Source organism: Ictidomys tridecemlineatus, chromosome 14, assembly GCF_052094955.1.
Source record: "Ictidomys tridecemlineatus isolate mIctTri1 chromosome 14, mIctTri1.hap1, whole genome shotgun sequence".
NCBI classification, from domain to species: Eukaryota; Metazoa; Chordata; class Mammalia; order Rodentia; family Sciuridae; genus Ictidomys; species Ictidomys tridecemlineatus.
Window position 1 is genome coordinate 25,251,035 of NC_135490.1, and position 19,741 is coordinate 25,270,775.

Here is a 19,741-nt window from a genome sequence, read left to right on the forward strand (position 1 = left end):
CATTTTAACCACAGTGAAATGAACAAAAAATATAGTTAAAGTGTATTATTTTCACAGTAAAATTAATGTGAAAATTAAGAGATACAACATGTTATAAAAATTTCACTTTCTAGATAGTAACAAATAAATAGTACATCAGAAACAGCCTGCTACAGATCAAATGGGAATATTCCCATTGTCTCCTTTGAATACAGAAACAACAATAGTTAAGAGTCTGCTCTGATAAGATTTCTTTTTTACAGAATTTCAGAATTGCTAAGGTAAATATAAAATCTATTAATTTTGTTCAGTTCAGCAACTCTCACTCTTCCTGTTTAATCAGAGAATATGTGCTCTATAGTTAAGGAATTAAAATTAAAAACCCACAAAATTTGGTCAGGCACAGTGGCACACACTGGTAATTCTAGCAGCTCAGAAGGCTGAGGCAGGAGGATAGTGAGTTCAAAACCGTCTCAGCAAAAGCGAGGCACTAACAAACTCAGTGAGACCCTGTCTCTAAATAAAATACAAAATGGGGCTTAGGGATGTGGCTCAGTGATTGATTGCTCCTGAGTTCAATCAGTGGTACCAAAAACCAAAACAACAACAACAACAACACAAAATCTGAATGGGCTTTATTTGTAAATAAAAAAAATCAACATGCTTTTTTTTATGTGCAGTAAAATAAAGACTAAAACGTATGCTTGTAACAATGGCAACTCAGTTGCAAGTTATCTTGTCCAGTTACATCCCCTCCTTTTGCCCTGCATTCTAAATTCCAAAGAAAAGCTGCACCTAAATGATCAAGATGTTAACTGCTGAATAATCTTTCTTTAGACTTATAGAACCCAGAACATCTGGTGACCTTCACGTTACATCAGAATGCAAAAGATGATGCTTAACTTTTAGAAACCTAATGTGTAAGGGCTGGGTGAGTAACTCAGTGATAGAGGGTTTGCCTAGTATGCCTGAGGTCCTAGATTTGATCCTCAGTACCAAGAAAAGAGAAAGGCGTGGGGTGGGAAGAAAAGCAATCTATTTGTCTAAAGCATTTTAGAAATTAGCCCCAGGAGATCAAGGTCCCTTGCAATGTTCTGGTTTGAGAAAAAGGATACATGTCCTGGATGACGAAGACCCCACTCAGCACCTAGCCTTCCTGCACATATTACTATATCTCTTTTCCCTCCCTATATAAGTCCTTATATGCCTGAATTTCCCAAGATGGTCTTTTTTGGGGGGTGCATGATAACTTTCCCCCATCTTCTCAGGATGTCAATCTTTACATAATTTTGATTATTTCCTTTCCACCAACTTTCATCTCCTGAGTATTGGCTTTTAAATAGTGAGCAGATAGATCTTGGTTTGGTAACAGGCCCAAGTTTTTAAAGTTGTCCTATATTGGCAGGGCACAGTGACACATGCCTGTTATCCCAGCAGCTTGGGAGGCTTTACAAGGCAGAAGAACCAGAGACTACAATGCTAAATGAAATAAGCCAATTCCAGAAACCAAAGACCAAATATTCTCTCTGATATGCGGAAGCTGACTTACAATAGGCAGCAGAAAGGGAGGAGTGGAAGTTCACTGGATTGGACAGGGCAGAGTAGGGGAAGGGAGTGGGGATGGGAACGGGAAAGACAGTAGAATGAATCGGACATAACTTTCCTATGTCATATAGGAATACATGACCAGTGTAACTCCACATCATGTACAACCACAAAAATGAGAAGTTATACTTCCTGTATATAGGTCAAAATAATTCTACTGTCATATATAACTAAAAAGAACAAATAAATTTTTTTAAAAAATCCAGCCCCAGCAATTTAGAGAGACCCTGTCTCTAAATAAAATATAAAAAAGGGCTGGGTATGGGGCCAAGTGGTTAAATGCCCCTGGGTTCAATCCCCAGTACCAAAAAGTTGGCTATGTAGAAAGATTAGTTTATAAGACTAATATGTTTTCCTTCTATATAGGTACCCATAACTAAACTATGCACTGGAAGACTCTGTTAATACTAGAACTAAAAGAAAAGAGAGAATTTTGATGTCAGTTTGAAATCTGAACTGCAGATCTCAGTCTCTTCTTTTACCTACCAAGAACAAAGAACATTCACTATCTACACTCATGTGGGAGAAAAGAAAATTGTGAGAGAAGAGAATGTATCAATGTCCTGTAGCTAATTTCCATTAATATAGTTACTGAAATGAATCATAACATCACAATTCATCTGGAAGATAATGAGAAATCACATTATTCAGACCTGAGTGTGGGATGTTGGAAGAAGCTTATTTATGAATGTTCAAATTAGCAAGGATTTTAGTAGCTCCTGAAAACTATTTATAAGGAACTTTTAATTCAGTACATTAAAGTGCAGAATGTTAAAGAATTGCTAAGTACAGTCACATATATACCTGAAATTATTTGTAGTTAGAAATCAACAGGAAATCTCACATAAAAGTAGGACAGTTAAAATAAAAATGAAGAATCCCCTCCAGTGGAATCTAGAGGAACTGGAGAGGGGACGTGGGATAGATTTTTGTTTATTCTTTGAGAGAAAATAGTGACATCAGACAAAATATATGAACCTCCTTATCTAAAGTTTTAAATAAATAATTAAAAGTCATATTAATTAATTATAATAGTTTCAAATAGAAAATGAGCCACATCTAGGAAAAATAATAGCCCCCAAAAGAGGAACATCTGTCACTGGGGTGCATCAATAAGATGACAGATAAGAGGTCACTTCACAAATGATAAATTACCACTAAGAATTAAATGTAACAATAATTATAGTAATTATTACTGAGAAAATTGCTATTAGCTGAGGCAAGACTCTTGGAAAATGCATTCTATCTCTAGCCTGCCTCTAAAGTAGAAGGAAAAAAGCATTAGAATTAAAATATGGAGATAAAATTCTATTAGGTTCAGGTATAATTAATAACAATTGAAAGTAATGAAGTTATGTATTTAAATATTGATGTCAGCTAACTTAGAATTTCCACTTCATAAAAATCACACACAAACACTGCCATTTGCAATGTGCATATGTAACTATGTAACTCACTCTGATAAATAAGGTATAGTCTTATCATATTATCTTAATTATAATATGTACATTTATAAATATATTTAACAGCTCTGAAACAACCATGAAATGAAAAACTATTTAAAAAACTTATTGGTGCATATCAATTATACAAAATAGTGGGTTTCATTGTGGAATATCTATGCATGTACATAATCAATTTCACTCTTCAGAACCTTTCCTTGCTTTCCCTTCATCCTTCTCCCTGATCCCATTCCTATACTCTGATGGTCTCCTTTCTATTTTCATGAAATCCTTTTTTCCCTTTAGCTTCTACATATGAAAGAAAACATGCAACACTTTAAACAACTATTGTTTTAAAGTCTTAACAGCACACAAGCAAACAGAAGCAAGTTGGGACTCAAATGATACTTTGACTGCCAATAAATATATACATTTATTCATGTAATGAAAGTGTCTGTTCATGCTACCACCATTTGAGCCAAGACACATGTTCTAATTTGGACATAATTTTTAGACCTCAAATTATTGTTTAAAATGTCTTTGAAAAGATTACACTAGGCAATAACATTGAAACAAAATGTTTATTGCATATGCAAAAGATTATTCATATATCAGGAAATGTGAGTAAAGGCAAAGGGTATCACTAAAGCTTAGAGATGTTTGTGGAACCAATATACCCCCTTCATGAAGAACTATTACTCAGTGTCAAAATAATTATCTAATAGAATACAAAAGTTCTAGAACTCCAAAGCCTAAAATAGCACCTGGTTCTTCAAATTAAGCTGCTGTAGTTGTACTTCTAGTATGAATATTTAGATTCATTTTAGCAGTTAGAAGCACTAAGAATTTAACATTTATGTTCACCAAACCTTTATAACATCATGTTATAGGTAATCTTATTGTACCCATTTTGTAGAAGAAACAGAAGCATACAGAGTTTAAATAATTTGCCCCAAATCAAAGTTATGTAACTAGTAAGAGGTATAGATAACTAATAAATATTTGTTGAATGAATATTTGAATTTAGTGTACAAAGCTTCCAGCTGACATTCAAGAGAAGCTGTAAACTTTTAAGAATTAGTTAATTTATCTAGGAGAAAAAAATAATACAACCCCTCAACTTATGAGTTAGATTAAATATGAAGGGCATATAAAACCCAATACACCTTGAAATGCCTCAAATTATAAATTCTAATAGGTCGGCATCATTAATCCAAATAAAGTAGAATATCACCCTGATGCTATATTTAACTGCTGGTGGCTAAAAGTGGTTCATAATTAAAACTTTGATTATAAAAAGTTAGTTCTAAAAATTTTATGATATGAAAGAAAAAAAGATATAATCTTATGGATAAATATATATTACATTTTGATTTTAAATGCCTTTAATGTAGTATTTCTTTCATACTCCCATATTTTAAAAACTGTACTTAAGTTAATGGATTTGATGACATTCAATAATTGAGAAAATATTGTCATATCTTGCAGTGACATATACTGTGACAGTGGTAGTAACAACTGCTAAACTCATAAAAGACTCCTATCTTAAGACATTAAATCTAGACAATGATAACAAGCTGCACTGAAGCTGTGGTTATATCAGAGAAAAGAAATCATTTTGGAGCTACCAAAGTAGTCATGTCACATATGGTAAGGAAATAAAAAGAAAATAAATTTTTCTTTGAAATGTACTTAAAATACCTAAGCCAACATTACAATGTCTCTATCTAAATTGGCAACACCATTTAAATGAAGAAAAAAATCTTTCTCAGTTCTGCAATCAACACATTGTTCATTAATACAATGTCTACTAATTTAACTTTTAAAAGTTCACACCTAATAAGGTAGCAAATTGATATCTCATAGCATTTTGGGAAAAAGAAGAGCAAAATCCATCAGGTCATTTGATCAATGAATAAACTATGGGAAATTTGTCTCTTTTAGGCTTCTAAAAGGTTTACTTGGAGGCGGGGATATAGCTCAGTTGATAGGGTACTTGCCTTACATGTACAAGGCCCTGAGTTTGATCCCTAGCACCAAAAATAAAATAAAATAAAATAAAATAAAATAAAATAAAATAAAATAAAATAAAATAAAATAAAATAAAAAAAGTTTACTTGGAATCCACAAATCTTTCTATGGACTAATTCTAAACCATGTGTTGCAGTGATTACTGGAGACAAGGGAGGAAGAGATGGCCAAACTAGAGTATGGTTAGGGCAAAGTATGAAATAAAATTGACCTAATAGACAAAGGATAAAGTTGCCTTCTTAACCATAAAATCATCTCAAGGATCAGATTAAAGAGAGATACGTAGGTGGATAGATAGATAGGAAAACAGACATATTCATACATTCACATATACATATTTATCTACAATACCTTACCCTCGAAGAAGTAAAAACCCTCCAGATTAGCAAGTAAAAACCCTCCAGATTAGCAAGATTTGATTAGCTGTAACTTTTTGGTTCGAAGTATTAACTTATTTAGACAGAGGATTCTAGTTAGTGTCTTGGGGCATAATTTTTCATTTTGACTAATGCTGATCAAGCAGAAGAGGCTTGGCCAATGAACATGAACATTTTAGCTCCTTTGGATAAAGAATTCTTAGAAGCTAATTAAGCTGTTTTTTGGTGAGAGACTTTTTTTATTGTTAACTAGCTCTTTTTTTCTCTGATTAAATTCTCATCAGCAAATCTGGGGATAAATTAATTATGTTTAAAAAATAAACTGCATTCAGGATTATATATCAAACTCCTAAAAGTTTGGGTAATAATGCTAATAATAATACATCAGTCTGATTTGTATTATAAACAATAGAGACCCTAATTCAAAATTAATACAGGGATAAATTAGGGATAAATTTACTTTAAAAATAAAATTATCTTGTAAAACAAGAAATTCCAAAATAATATGGCTCCAGGGTTGTTGAGCTCAGGAATGGCAACTCAGATCCAAATTTTTCTTTCAAGTTTTCTATTCTGTGTTTCTAATACCCCTCATAACTGAAAAATGGCTGCAAGTGGGCCTATCACACAGTGTACACCGATGTCGAGTTGTGCATGCCTACACACACACACACACACACACACAAACACAATACTACCTCTCTTTAAAAATTATTTTTGTCATAGAATATAGTCATATAGAAGGAACTCAAAGGCATCTCTTGAATTACACCTTTGTTGTTCTCTTTTTCCTCACTGTGCAATAGTAGCTATTTCCTTCTGATAATGAGGTTGAATTACGTCAAGCACAACATAACCATCTCCCTTCTTTTTTGTCTGTTTGGTCAGTGACAGACAGCTTAGATAGCAAAAAGGTAGAGTCAGCTGCCAATTCAAATGGTGGTGCTTCTGGTATCACTATTTGTCCAAAGGCCTCTGACCCAACACAAACCAGAAATAAGGAAGACAGAATCACAAATTTTACAAGTAGGTCACTAACTATATTGAAGACTTATGGAATAATCTTTTAACCTAATACGTTTAAGGAATGTAAGAAGAAAGCTTCTTTTTCTGCTCCTTCTTTGTGCTGTAAACAGGATCATGTGAGAATGTGATATTTTGGACTGTGGCAGACATCTTGCTATCAAGAGGGTAAAAGTCAATAGATAGTGAGTCCACAATGAGATCACTGTATTACTCTGGTTCCCTCCAGAACCCTTTAGAAATAAACAAATACATATAGTCTAAGTTACTATTAGCTTAGGTTCTGTTGCTTACAGTAAAAAATATCCTAGTTGATATATATGGGCAGAAGTAGATATGAAACTGGTTGAATGAAGCAGCATAGTGTAGGGCACTGAGAACTAAATTATTCCTAAATAGACTCTAAATAATAGCCAAGGATTAGGAATTTCTATTTATCTTTCTTTATGCTCTCAGTCATTATTCAAGGAATATACGTCTCACTGTTAATCTAGCTCACATTCTACTACTTATGAGTTAACCTGACAGACTAATCTACTTTTGGTATAATGATAAACTAAAATTTCTAGATATATAAAACTAAGAATAAAATCTCAAAAGGCAAGTACATTTTCCAACATAAAAAGCATCTTAGTGTCCTGTTAGTCTTCATTGTCAATACCCTTGTGAGACAGGAGCCACTTAGATTTATAGATCTATAGACTTTCATAAGAAAGAAGATTACAGGTATAACCCAAAAAAAATATGGATCCACAGACTTTGATTAAGAGGTTGTATCAGATAGCTATAAATTAATAATAGTGTATTTCAACTATTCTAACATTTATAAAGAGTAGGATTACAGATGATCTATACTAGTGTATCTCAATATGTGTTTCCTGGAATGCTATTTTACAAATATATATATGCATAGTCAAATAAACTTGGAAAATTCTACACATGACATTTCTCTAATTTTAAAGAGTCATGAAGTGCATCAATGCATTAAAGGCTCTAAAAAGGTATGCTGTAAATAAAAGCCAATTAATCATAACATATCATATTCAATTTTATTACACTTGGGAACTTCTTTAAACTAGGTATTCCTGAAGAATACATTTGAGAAATGCTTATCTGTATATTCTGATAATATCAATAAAAGTTTTCTATCCATAGGAATAAGAATCAAAGTTACCACTGTTACCATGCTATGAAGTAAAGTAATGACCATTTTGTTGCTGTATATTGGAGCAAAAAGGAAGATTCAGTATTAGTACGAAGATCCTTTATATAATGGAGAACTCCTACAAATTTCTTGTTTATACTTACACTGGTTCAACGACAACAACAACAACAACAAAATACTATCTTAAAATTAAGTTGCATGTTGATTTCTATCTGAAATATGTATATAGGTCAAACTTAAATACTTTTATAATAGATCTTATCTATGATCAACCTAGAAAACTGCAAAAAATTGTATGCATGTAGGTCTTTCTGTGTGAGAACAGGGGAAAAAGGCCTTTATGTTAACCTGACCCCATGAGGATATAAAAAAAATTGTTAAAATAAAAAATCCTATAATAAAATTAAACCATATTCATTGCCAGTTTTGTAGACTCTAAATTTAAAATATGTCAAGAAAATGTTTTAACACAAAATACAGCACAAGAAATATATATTACTGGTTGGTAAGTAAAATTACTTTATTATAATACTGCTAGTAGAATAAAATCAACACACATAACTTGTACATGCAAGGGAAATACAACATAATGGAAACGGGTCTCAGCACATTCCTTTACTAGAATGTGGTCATCTGCCACTAAGTACACAAGCTCATGCATGAGATCAAGACATTACATACAGCTGAGATCACAATGTCATGCATATAACAACAGCGTGCTAGATAATCATACCACAAATTGTGCAGATGTTCTCCCCCACCCCATGAGCCACTGCCAGCAGTTGCTGTGGAGTTTGGTTACCCATATCCGTGACATGAACGGTGTCCTTTGGAGATTCTTGTTCCCTGTGGCTGTAAGTATTCTTATTTTTATAATATTTTAATGATGCTTGCTATTAAAATGTTAAGTACAAAACTAGAAATTATGGAAAAGTAGACTTTTTATAATAGTGAACAATTATATACATCTTATCTCAGATACCTGCAATAAACACCACTTACACTTAAACATATCATCCAAGTAATTTAATGCTCAAGTTAAATGAACTAAAAATGATATTTCTGATGACAGTGCTCCAGTGAGTGGGGGGAAAAAATCAAATCTCCAAAAAGTACTCTTGATTTCTAGCACTCAAAAACCTTGACAAACATCATTCTAATGACCTGGCTAACATATGACTCATACAGATAAGTTCAACATAAAAACATCTTTTTGGATAACCCTTTCACTTTTCAATTTGAAGACCTGAAACAATTAATCAAATGGCTATAATATATTTATATTAGTAACAAACATATACAATATAGTCATTAAAACACTTCCCTTCATTCCTCAGAACATATTAAATATATTTCAATATCTTGTTTTGCCTATTTGTATCCTAAGTGCATTCTGGTAAAGATAGAATTCTATTTTGCTATCAGACAACACCTGCTTAATTACTGATATTTATAATAGCACAACATCAGAATTCTGGAACCACAACATACTTTGAGTGGTTCAAGTCTACACGTATGGACAGCACTATATGGCCCTTTCAAAATGGTAAATTCAATACTTCTGGAATGCTCAAGGATATCTTTAAATCAGGCCAAGAAGTAAAGAAAAAGAAAATACAGCCAACTCTCAATAGCAATGGAAGGTAGGATGGATAAGTAAAATCTGATGATCAAAAAAATAATAATTAAATTAATAACTTTAAGCCACTCTCTTAGCAAACATTTTGATTTAAAATTTTTAAAACTGTCAGTTTTAAACTTAAAAAAAAAGAATTTGAATTTTACCTCTTTTCTCTGCCTCCCCTCCAAATGCTCTAGAGGAGGTAATAACAAGAATGCTATATGTTGATATACGTAGCTGCAAAAATGGAATTATATTTTTACATCTAGCCTTTTCAATGTGAATACTTAAAACTATTCAATATTTTAGTGTATGAGTATATATATGTATAAGTATATAAATATGTATATTTAATATTTGAATAAAAAGATGGCTTTAGGATTTGTTTTAAAAACAGATACTCTTAGCAAGGAATGACTACTTACCATAATCAACATCAGCAGTTACATCCAACTTTTCCCAACTTTATAAATCTACAACTTGGTACTTACCAAGTTACATTTTCCTTAGAATGCAACATTTTCAAGTCATATCAATCAAATATGACAGTTTTACTCAACATCAATATAATTTGTGATGAGATCCAGTATGGCTTGAGAAACTAGGCAAAATAAAGACTGGGGCTTACAAACAGCTGCCTCTTCTGATCCCTATATATTCTAGAGTTAAACACTGTACTATTCTGCTTCAGTTCTTCAATTACCTAAATAGACTGATGCAAAACATATATCTTGTCATAAAATTCATCATGAGAACTATTTTAATTAACAATGAGTAATGTCTAATTTAAATAACAAGTTAAGAACAATAAAGTCTCTGACACCATGCCATTCTCTGATTATCTACCTATAGCAGAATTTCTTGAATGGAGAAGATAAGCCACAGTGCAAGATCAAAAAGATGACTAGCTTATTGTTCTCATATGTTTACAAGGAAAAGAACAGATTTGACCAAAACAAAGTAAAAACAAGTGTTTTTTTTCAATAATAAAGGGCATCAGAAAAATTAACAATAAAATAATAAATATTAAAACCTAACTTATGGTAAATAATTTATCCATTCATTTGCCTTTCTAAAGAATGGTCATTAGGTTCTAAAAAATAATATTATATTAATTCTAAATATATAATTTAAACTTTAATTTCCAATGACTCATTCTATTTTCATTAAGAGTATCAATTTTCTCTCACCTCTTAGAATAGTAGAGAGAGGAAAGAGAATATCTGAATTTCAATATTACATCAGGTTTTAAAATATGTAAGTTTTGTAAATTTGTTAGCAATGAAACTTTATTTGATTTTTCATGTGTACAAGAAAAATTTAACAAAAAAGAAACTATATGTAATAAGTGAAAATCAATTTAAAATATGCTGACACAAGTATTATTATATGTACATTTATAAAATCAGTATTCTGTTTAAGATAAAAATTATTACATGGGAGAAATATTTCCCTATTATAACAAAAATCAATTCCCTATTTTTAGAACATGTTTAGCTGCATGATTTAATGAGTCCTTTGTTTTTTCCTTGGAGTAGTGGAAACTGAACTCAGGGCCTGATATGTGTTAAGTAAGTACCCCATCACTATGCTACATTCTCATCCCTAAATAGTCCTTAAGACTTCTATAAACAAATAAAAAAGTTGTTTTTTTTAATTTAAAAGATTTGGTTAGTTAATATTTTTCCACAGAAAATAATACACCTGGAAGTATTAATTTTGAGCATTGAATAATTTCTACTTAGATTTCAAAGAATTAATGTAGTAGGTATTTAAACAATTCTGAAAATTAGAACTTTTTCAGAATAAATTAAAATGAGAATAGGAAAAAAAACAGTGGAAGTATTGGCTTCACATTTTGATCATTATTACATTTTAAGAAATAATTAAATGATCAATATAAAATTTTTCAATTTTATAACAATCTCTAAGTACTTTTTATGTCAACAAAGACTTATAGGCATCAATTAAAGACAATATTTTGATGTTGGAAACTAGAATGATGTTATCTGTGATTATGATAAAAGTGTATCACTAGTAAACAAACAATAAACAGAAAATGCATAGACAACATTTGATGAACCTATTCCATGTTCTAATTATCAAAATGTCATATTCTCCAGTAATAAGTATCTATTAGGTCAGAAGAGGACTGCAAATGTCATGGTGCTGTCATACCAAGTGAGCAAGCAGAAAGAGTAGAACAAGAAAAGAAAAAATGACTATGTCATATAGCAATAATTAAAATACGAGGCTTCTTAGTGATTGAAAAGGTATGTTCAATTACTTGTTTTACCTGCAAATTTGTTATGTTAGAAAGCTGCAGCAAGATAGCAATAAAGTTCACATGACACAAATATTCACATTTTTCACTTACCTCATCTGGGTTGGCATTAAAGGTAAGGCTACCTTCATCTAGCTGCATATACAGTTTTCTAAAAGAAAATCCTAGAGGTGGATTCTTATTGTAAATGGAACAGTGACCCCAAGTGGATTTGCACAATCTGAAAAATAAAAGAAAATGAGACAAAAAGTTATTGCATTTAATTTCCTAAATATGCATGAACATGATAAAAGAGAAATATTAAATAATATAAAATTAGATCTTGTAGCTCTGAAGTTTAAAATTTTTAATTTTATATTTGATTTTTTATTTATCAAACATGATAAATGCCTTAAATTTGGCAATTTTCATAGAACCTAAAAATTTAAGTTACAAAGATTAATAATATTCATAAATACTACCTGAAGTTTAAAATAAGTATCAATAATAGTAATAATAATTGACAGTGCTTACTAGATGCTGGGCACTATTTTAAGTATTTCAATTGTACTAATTTATTCAACTCTCTCAACAATCTTGATGTTGGTACAATAGATAAAAAACAAAAAGACAAAAATGTTGTCCAAAGTCACACAGCTAATAAAGTATACAGGCAGGATTTGAACACAATGAGTCTTACTCCAAAGCTTGAAATCTTAATCAAGATGCTAAATGGAATCTATTAGGTAACCTATGCCCTACTGTGAAATAAAAATAAATGGGATTTGGGGTGGGGTGGGAAAATTGTTGGGTAGGGAAATAATCTTTTGCTTTTTCAAAAATGCATATATTAACAGACAAACTAAACATAGCAATTGTAATGTTACAACTTTAATACATCAAAAATGTACTGTTAAGCACGACTGTTAATACAGTTTTTCAAACAAACTGATTCTTTACTATTACAATGATAAATGATTATTTTAAAAGTCTATAGAATCTAAAATACCGTTTGTATCTAAAAATACACTATTTTCTGCAGACCAGTATAGTGGTTTCCAACTCTGTACAGAGGCTAATAACTATAGGTTGTTATCTGAAAGCTCAATTTTTGTCTTCTTATGAATGCATGGAAATTCTGGAGTCTTTGCTTCAAAAATGTAAATTTTTGGGTGTATGGTCAAAATATCTGCAACTTGTTGAGACAAAACAGTTTCACCCTCTAATATTCATTATTGATTTCTGCCTCAAATTTCCTTCTTTTCCTTCCCTCTCCCTTTCTCTCTCTCTCTCTCTCTCTCTCTCTCTCTCACACACACACACACACACACACACACACACCCCCCAGAGGAAAATGTGAAAAAGTTATTGTCTTAGTCTATAACATCAGAAATTTCAAGGATAAGTGGGTAAAATACTTGATTTGACACTATCCTCATAATAGTTAATTTATATCCTGGCATTACTTTTACTAACCAAATGAAATCACTGATTTTAAAATCATAAGTACAATAAATTGTTTAGAAATCAGCTTCTAAGTTAAGCTATGTGAAAGCAATAATCTCCCAACATCAACAAATATTCAACATATTCAAAGTTAAAAACTCAGCCAACCTTTAATTTCAAATAGAAACAATTTTTTAATAAGAAAAATCAAATGTCATAGATATAGGCATAACTATATGGCAAACAATAAAGCATTTCTTTCAGAGATAAACCATCCAGATTTAAACTTCAAATGAAAAATTCTGCTTGAGTTCAGATAAGCTTAGAAATGAGCTTTTTTCAAGTTCAAATGTAGGAAAACAAATTAAGTTTGAGAGGAATGTTAAAATGTAGAAAAATACTACAAACAATGAGATAGTTTTAAAGTATTTGATTCCCTCATAAGTTCGTAGGTGACTAAAACTTATGACTTACTTCAAACACTTCTAACAGAATTTCCTCTCACATAATACCTTCACTATGACAAGGCACTGAAAGCATAACAATACCAAACTAAAGATTTTATCTATTCATAAGCTGAGAAATGACCTGTATTATTTTATATTATAATTATATCACAGTAGGAAGGCTAACATTAGAAATTTCACTACCTTTTTACTAAAGTTTGACAATTTAGATTAACTTATTAATTCCCTCAATTAGATAACTGGGAATCTAATTGAGGGAATTAATAAGTTAATAATGATTAATAAGATTTTAGATGGCTTTGACAGCTCTTTTCAAAGTGCTTCCTGGATATTCTCTTTAATGTTGGTGGAAATGATGGTTGAACTATGGCTGACACTTTGTATTGTATTCACAATACTGTTACTTTTTTTTTAAAAAAAACTGTTCTATACTTAAGTTCTTGAGATTCAACATGTTTATTTTACATTTTTAATAGCACAAACATTTCTTTACCATTTAAAGAATTAATCTAGAGATAAAACAACAATAATAAAAATATCAATATATTTATTTGAAAAAAAGAAATTATTTAGTTTTTAAAATATTTTTATTTCTAGATATGTTCTTTGTTATTATGAAATCCCATTTTTAAAACAATGACACTTAAATAAACTTTGGTAAAGAATGCTAGAAAGTCTGAGATCTCAAAATTCTCCTATGTTTGTTAACATTTTCAGGACCCAAAAGAAACAAATCAAAAGGACCTATGATTTTTTTTAAGTACTTAAGAAGTAACTTAGGTTCAATTACAGACTCTATACTACCAAATGTTCCTAGATTTGTAATTTAACTTAAACTGGTATAATAGTCACTAAAATTTCTATTATCCACTTTAAGCAAATAGACTGTTTATCCCCTTGCTTTCTAATTTTTTTCCCACTGTATTGATGAAATAGTGGTTAGAAAAAAATAAAAAGTAGATGAATTTTTCACCAGCTAAAGTTTATGCTAATAAGCACCTTTGATAAAAAATGTATAACTAAAAATATACACATGTGGGCTGGGACTGTGGCTCAGCGGTAGAGTGCTCACCTAGCATGAGCGGGACCCGGGTTCGATCCTCAGCACCACATAAAAATAAAGGCATTGTGTTATTTCCATCTACACCTAAAAAATAAATATTAAAAAAATACACATGTACTCCCTTGGAAACCATTAACATATGAGGACTATTTATTGATGTTTAGGTATGCCTGTTTTGCAGATGGGATACCTGTGGGAAGCACAAACGACAGAGAGGATGTGAAGACTCCAGGTTCTGAATTATAAATTCTCAGTTCAGAACTTTGTTGTACTTTTAGAATAAGCTGGAAATTTCTGATTTATAACAAACTGAAATTTACAACCTCTCTTTTCACTGTAAAGTCATTGATCCATTTTCCTTTCTACAGTCTTTCTTTTCTCAATATCAAATTTGACTGTTAATGATAACTTTCTCTATTTTTTTCAGGTTTAATAAAGTGCAATTCAACGTACAAGCCAAAGTGAAAAATTTATTTTATTTTACACATATATATATACATATTTTTTTTTTACAAGAAGAACATTAAGCCTCATTACGTTTAGAGAGATCTGAATCAAATATTGGTGGGTTTAACTTACCCTTGCCAGAGAAGTTCATCATTAGCAAGGTCCTGCCAAACACATGAAGCCAAGCAGAGGTCAGTTGCATTCAGATAGGACAAGATGGTAAAACTTAGCTCAGGAGGCAACATTTCCAAGTTAATGAATCCTTCTTGTTCTTTAGACTTCCTTGCCTTTAAAAGATGATATATATCAATGCCTCCTTGGACTTGTTTACGATGATTGGTGTTAGAAATGTTGCTTGCAGCCATTCTCCTGTTCTGCTCTCTGGTGAGGTAGCCTTGCTCACTATAGCCTTCCTGTTGTAGCTGCTGGTTTCTGGCCACTCTCCACAGCCCCTGACCCATCTGCAAGACTGAGAAAAAGCCAGAATGTAATAATGGTAACATTAAAAAAGTAAAACGTCTTTCCCAGTAGTACAACAAATTCGACATGAAGCATTCACTTATCAGAATTAAAGTTCCTCATTAAAGACTAGTAAAACCAGTAGTATATTACAAAGAATAGTTGGAACATTTAAAGTACAAAAGTTGGATGGAGAAAGTTTCAGAAATATTTCGTGTGATCATCACCTTTTTCCCAGCTTGCTAACTACTTTTAAGTCCACAGGTGACAAAGTCATTTTTCACATGGTAAGATTTAAAAGTTACTGATGTCCTAAAGACTCTTACAAATTATAATTATGTGGACTTATGGACCAGTATTAAATACAGCTCTGATCAGAGCACAGGACTTTAGTTAAAAGGCCTCCAGACCCTGCTTTTTATCACAATTCGGGCTAAGCTAAACTAGCCCCTTTTAACCAAACTCCCAGATGCATAACAGCTGTGAAACAGGCTTTTCGTTTAATTCTTGCCAGTCTACACTTATGTTGTAGACTGTAATAAAATGTAACATAGGCCCTGAAGTCTAATTCGGAAACCTTATAAATTAGACACCTAGAACTCCATGATAAATTGCTTAGTAACAGTGGACTATTTTATTTTGTTGTTGCTTTAAAATAAAAATCATAATTTAGACTAATTTTCCAATACTTCTCCACATGGCTCCATGGATTCCCCTGAGGTACCTGGGGAAAAGCAAAAAAGAAGGTGTGCTCTAGTCTCCCTCACCTCCATTTGATTTGCCACCAGAGCAGCTCTAAATTTTTCAGTTACAGATATTGGACTGTAATATACACATACTTAGAAAACAAGTGGCCTAGATTTCTTATTTGATCTTGTCTTTAAAATAAGCAGTATTTCCTGAGTAAGAACTTCATTAAAAAAAAACCGAAATAAGGAACAGCTTTTAATACAAGTAATTTCTTTCATGATCACTCTTTCAAACAAAATATTCTTGCTTTATTAACCCAAGTTGACTACTAATACTTGTTTGTGTTTCAAAAATTTGGAAAAAAATACTGATTTTTACATAAAATCATTAACATTGTCAAATCCATTCATAGCGTTACTTGAACTTATAGTTTTGTTAAGCAAAAATTTAAAAAACCCTAAGATGAAACAAGAACAAACAACAAACAAATGAACAAACAAGCAAACAAAAACTACAACACTGCTGGCTAGAAACTCGGAAAATTCTTAGGAATAACTTGAAAATTGAGTAGACCTTAAAAGAATGTCAAAGATATTATTTTCTTAATATTTAAAAAGGAATACTCCACATGTATATTTACTAAATTACGGGCTATTATCTGGACAATGACTATCACATTAGGTTACTTGTTGATCCAAACAAGAAAAATAATTAATTTTAACTACTCCTTCTTACATTGAACTGCTTGAAATTCTAGTAGCTTAAGCTACAAAATGGTGGCATATATGTGTGCATGTTGAAGTAGGAGGTTAAGAGAAAAGGAATATATTAGTGATTTTAAAACACAGAATGCACAAAAACTAACCTTTCCTTACCTACCATGCATACCACTATAATGGTATCAGTTCTTAAATTATGAGTTCAGCTTTAAAAATTTAATGCTTAAAAACTACATAGTATTAAGAAGATGGAAGGACAAACCACAGACTGGGAGAAAAATCTTTGCAAAAACATATATATATATATAATTAAGGGTAATAATCCAAAATATACAAAGAATGCTTTAAACCCCCAAATAAGAAATAAACCACTTAAAAAATGTGCAAAAGATCTCAGTAGGAGTCTAGTAAATTTTTTGTTCTTTTTCCTGTTTAGGAAAAAACATCTCAATAGACACTTCACCAAAGACATACAAATGACAAGAAGACACTCAACATCCTAGGTCATTAGGAGATTGCAAATTAAAACAATGAGATAATATTACATAACTATTAGAATGGTATATTCAAAACACTGGCAATAGCAAATTCTAGCAAGGATTTATAGGAATGTAAAAAGATACAGTTACTTTGGAAGACAACTTGCAGTTTCTTACAAAATCAAACATACTCTTATCATATGATCTAGCATTCATTAATACTTTTTGGTACTTACCCAAATTAGTTGAAAACTACACAAAAATCTGCACATGTATGTTCATAGTAGCTTTATTCATCATTACCAAAACTTGGAAGCAATCAAGATGTGCTTAAGTAGGTGAGTGTATAAACTATGGTACATACATATAATGGAATACTACTCAGCACTAAAAAGAGATGAGCTATCAAGCCATGAAAAGTCATGAAGAAAACTTAAATGCATATTAGTAAATAAAAGAATCCCATATGAAGTTATGACCCCAATTTTACAACATTCTGGAAAAGGCAAAACTATGGAGTTTATTTTAAAAAATTAATAACAAAAAATATAGAATGCCAACAAAAATTCATAGAGAGTTTTCAATTTTCTTAATATTTAAATAGGCCATATTACATTATAAAATAAGCACATTTAATTTTGAAATAAATGTAACATTTTAAGACTCACAATCATAAAAAAGTATTTTATTTTCATGTTTTTTTGGTTTAACAGCCAGAAAATACCTAGGTATCACATGTGTTGCTAGTTTCATCTAGTGTATCTGTTATTCTAAATAACTAAATTTATTTTTCTCTTTTGCACCACTAAAGGTAAATAATCAAACATGGTAACTATGGTGTCTGAAATCTTAATAGTTAAGACATTTAATAATAACTTTCATGTACTTCCTCTATAGCATCTTTTTAGTGGCATATGTTTAAGCAGCTGTTGTTAGGGCTGTTGCTAGGGAACAAAAAACCAGGGTGATTTCCCTAGGCTCTGGACTTTAATTAATGAGGATCATTTAAACTGAGCACTGGATAATGTGATCAGAAAGCATCTAGCAGGTAGAAAGAGGTAAAGGGTCAGTTGCTGTTTCTTAAAAAAAAAAAAAAAAAACAAAACAAATGATGGGGAGGGTGGAGAGTTGAGGCTCAAAGAGAACTGCAAGGTTACTTATGGGATACTTGACTCTAAATTGTAGCTTTTACACATGTAGTGTGGAAAAATAATAATACCTAAAGCTCAAAAGGCTGTTGTACTGGAGATGATGTCTACAAGATTCATTTCATGCCTAACAATCAACACACATTAGGTATTTATTTCTTTTGTCAGAATCATTTTGGCTTATGATGAACACTTTCATAAAATGTATTAAAATACTTTAGCTATTCTGAGGTTTTGCCTGCTGAATAAAGTTATTTATGTTTATACTTGCCTAGGTTTGTAGGGATTATACACACAAATTCTTCATCTCTTTTAATTATTCTTATATTTTGGCCAAGTATTTTTGGGTTTTGTTTGGTTTGGTAAATGCAATTTGTTTTTCAATGACCAATACAATACTCACCCACGGGGGAAAAAAAAAGCCCTTAAAAAAAAAAGGTTGTGAATTCCACAAAAAGATTCAAAAGTCAATATGCCTTACAATGATGCCAATAGCAATATCTTGAAACAGGTTCTTGTGTTATCATCAGTCATCTGTCAACTTCTGGCTTTAAAATTGAGATTCAAAATATGATATGAAACATGAAGAGATCTAAAATATGCAGTTAATGCTGGGTTGTTGCATTACTGAACTAAACAAAACTTGATTTCAAGGTATGGCATTTTTAGAATTGCAAAGTTTTAATAAAATCTTGGTATAAGGATTTTTAACACTGAAGCATACATAATATTATAAAAGATATAGTGCTGTCACTCATAACAATTATTTGGTTAAAAAAGTCACTGAATAGTTGAATCACTGAATATACAAAGAATTCCAAATTGAAAAAAAAAATGAACACAGAAGTTTTTTTAGAGAGAGAGAGAGAGGGAGAGAGAGAGAATTTTTTTAATATTTATTTTTCAGTGGACACAATACCTTTATTTTTACGTGGTGCTTAGTATCAAACCCAGTGCCCCGCGCATGCCAGGCTAGAGCGTTACCGCTTGAGCCACATCCCCAGCCCCACCAGTTCTGTTTTAATATGAATTTTTGTGGTGAAGTTACTGCTGGTAACTTATATGTTCACTACAAATAGGTTGAGGGAAATGGATAATGCTTTCCTGGAAAAAAATTCTTCACTTTAAAAAGATAATAATTAGTGTATTTCATGTATAAATATTAGAAATAAAATTTATTCTTATTATTCATTCTAGCTATGTTTTATAAAATTCAGTGAATTGCTAACTACTGAATCACTGCTCCTATAGAAAATACAGAGATATTTACAATGATTAAACAGCCAAATGAATGAGATTTGAAAACTTCTACTTTCC

The 19,741-nt window shown here is 31.2% G+C and overlaps 1 protein-coding gene across 3 annotated transcripts in view; it reads right to left on the reverse strand.

Moving 5' to 3' along the window:
* Positions 1 to 19,741, reverse strand: part of Fbxo8 (F-box protein 8) — a 53,440-nt gene that overhangs the window by 18,011 nt on the left and 15,688 nt on the right. For 2 of the 3 annotated variants that reach the window (XM_013358712.4, XM_005325513.5), the window contains 2 exons: positions 15,062 to 15,398; positions 11,621 to 11,747 (listed from right to left, as the gene is read on the reverse strand). In XM_013358712.4, coding sequence (XP_013214166.1) covers positions 11,621 to 11,747; positions 15,062 to 15,390 — 456 coding nt within the window. In that variant the 5' untranslated portion in view covers positions 15,391 to 15,398. Of the gene's footprint in view, positions 1 to 8,355; positions 8,475 to 11,620; positions 11,748 to 15,061; positions 15,399 to 19,741 lie in introns of those variants that run through there. The other variant, XM_040293922.2, reaches the window with a different exon arrangement.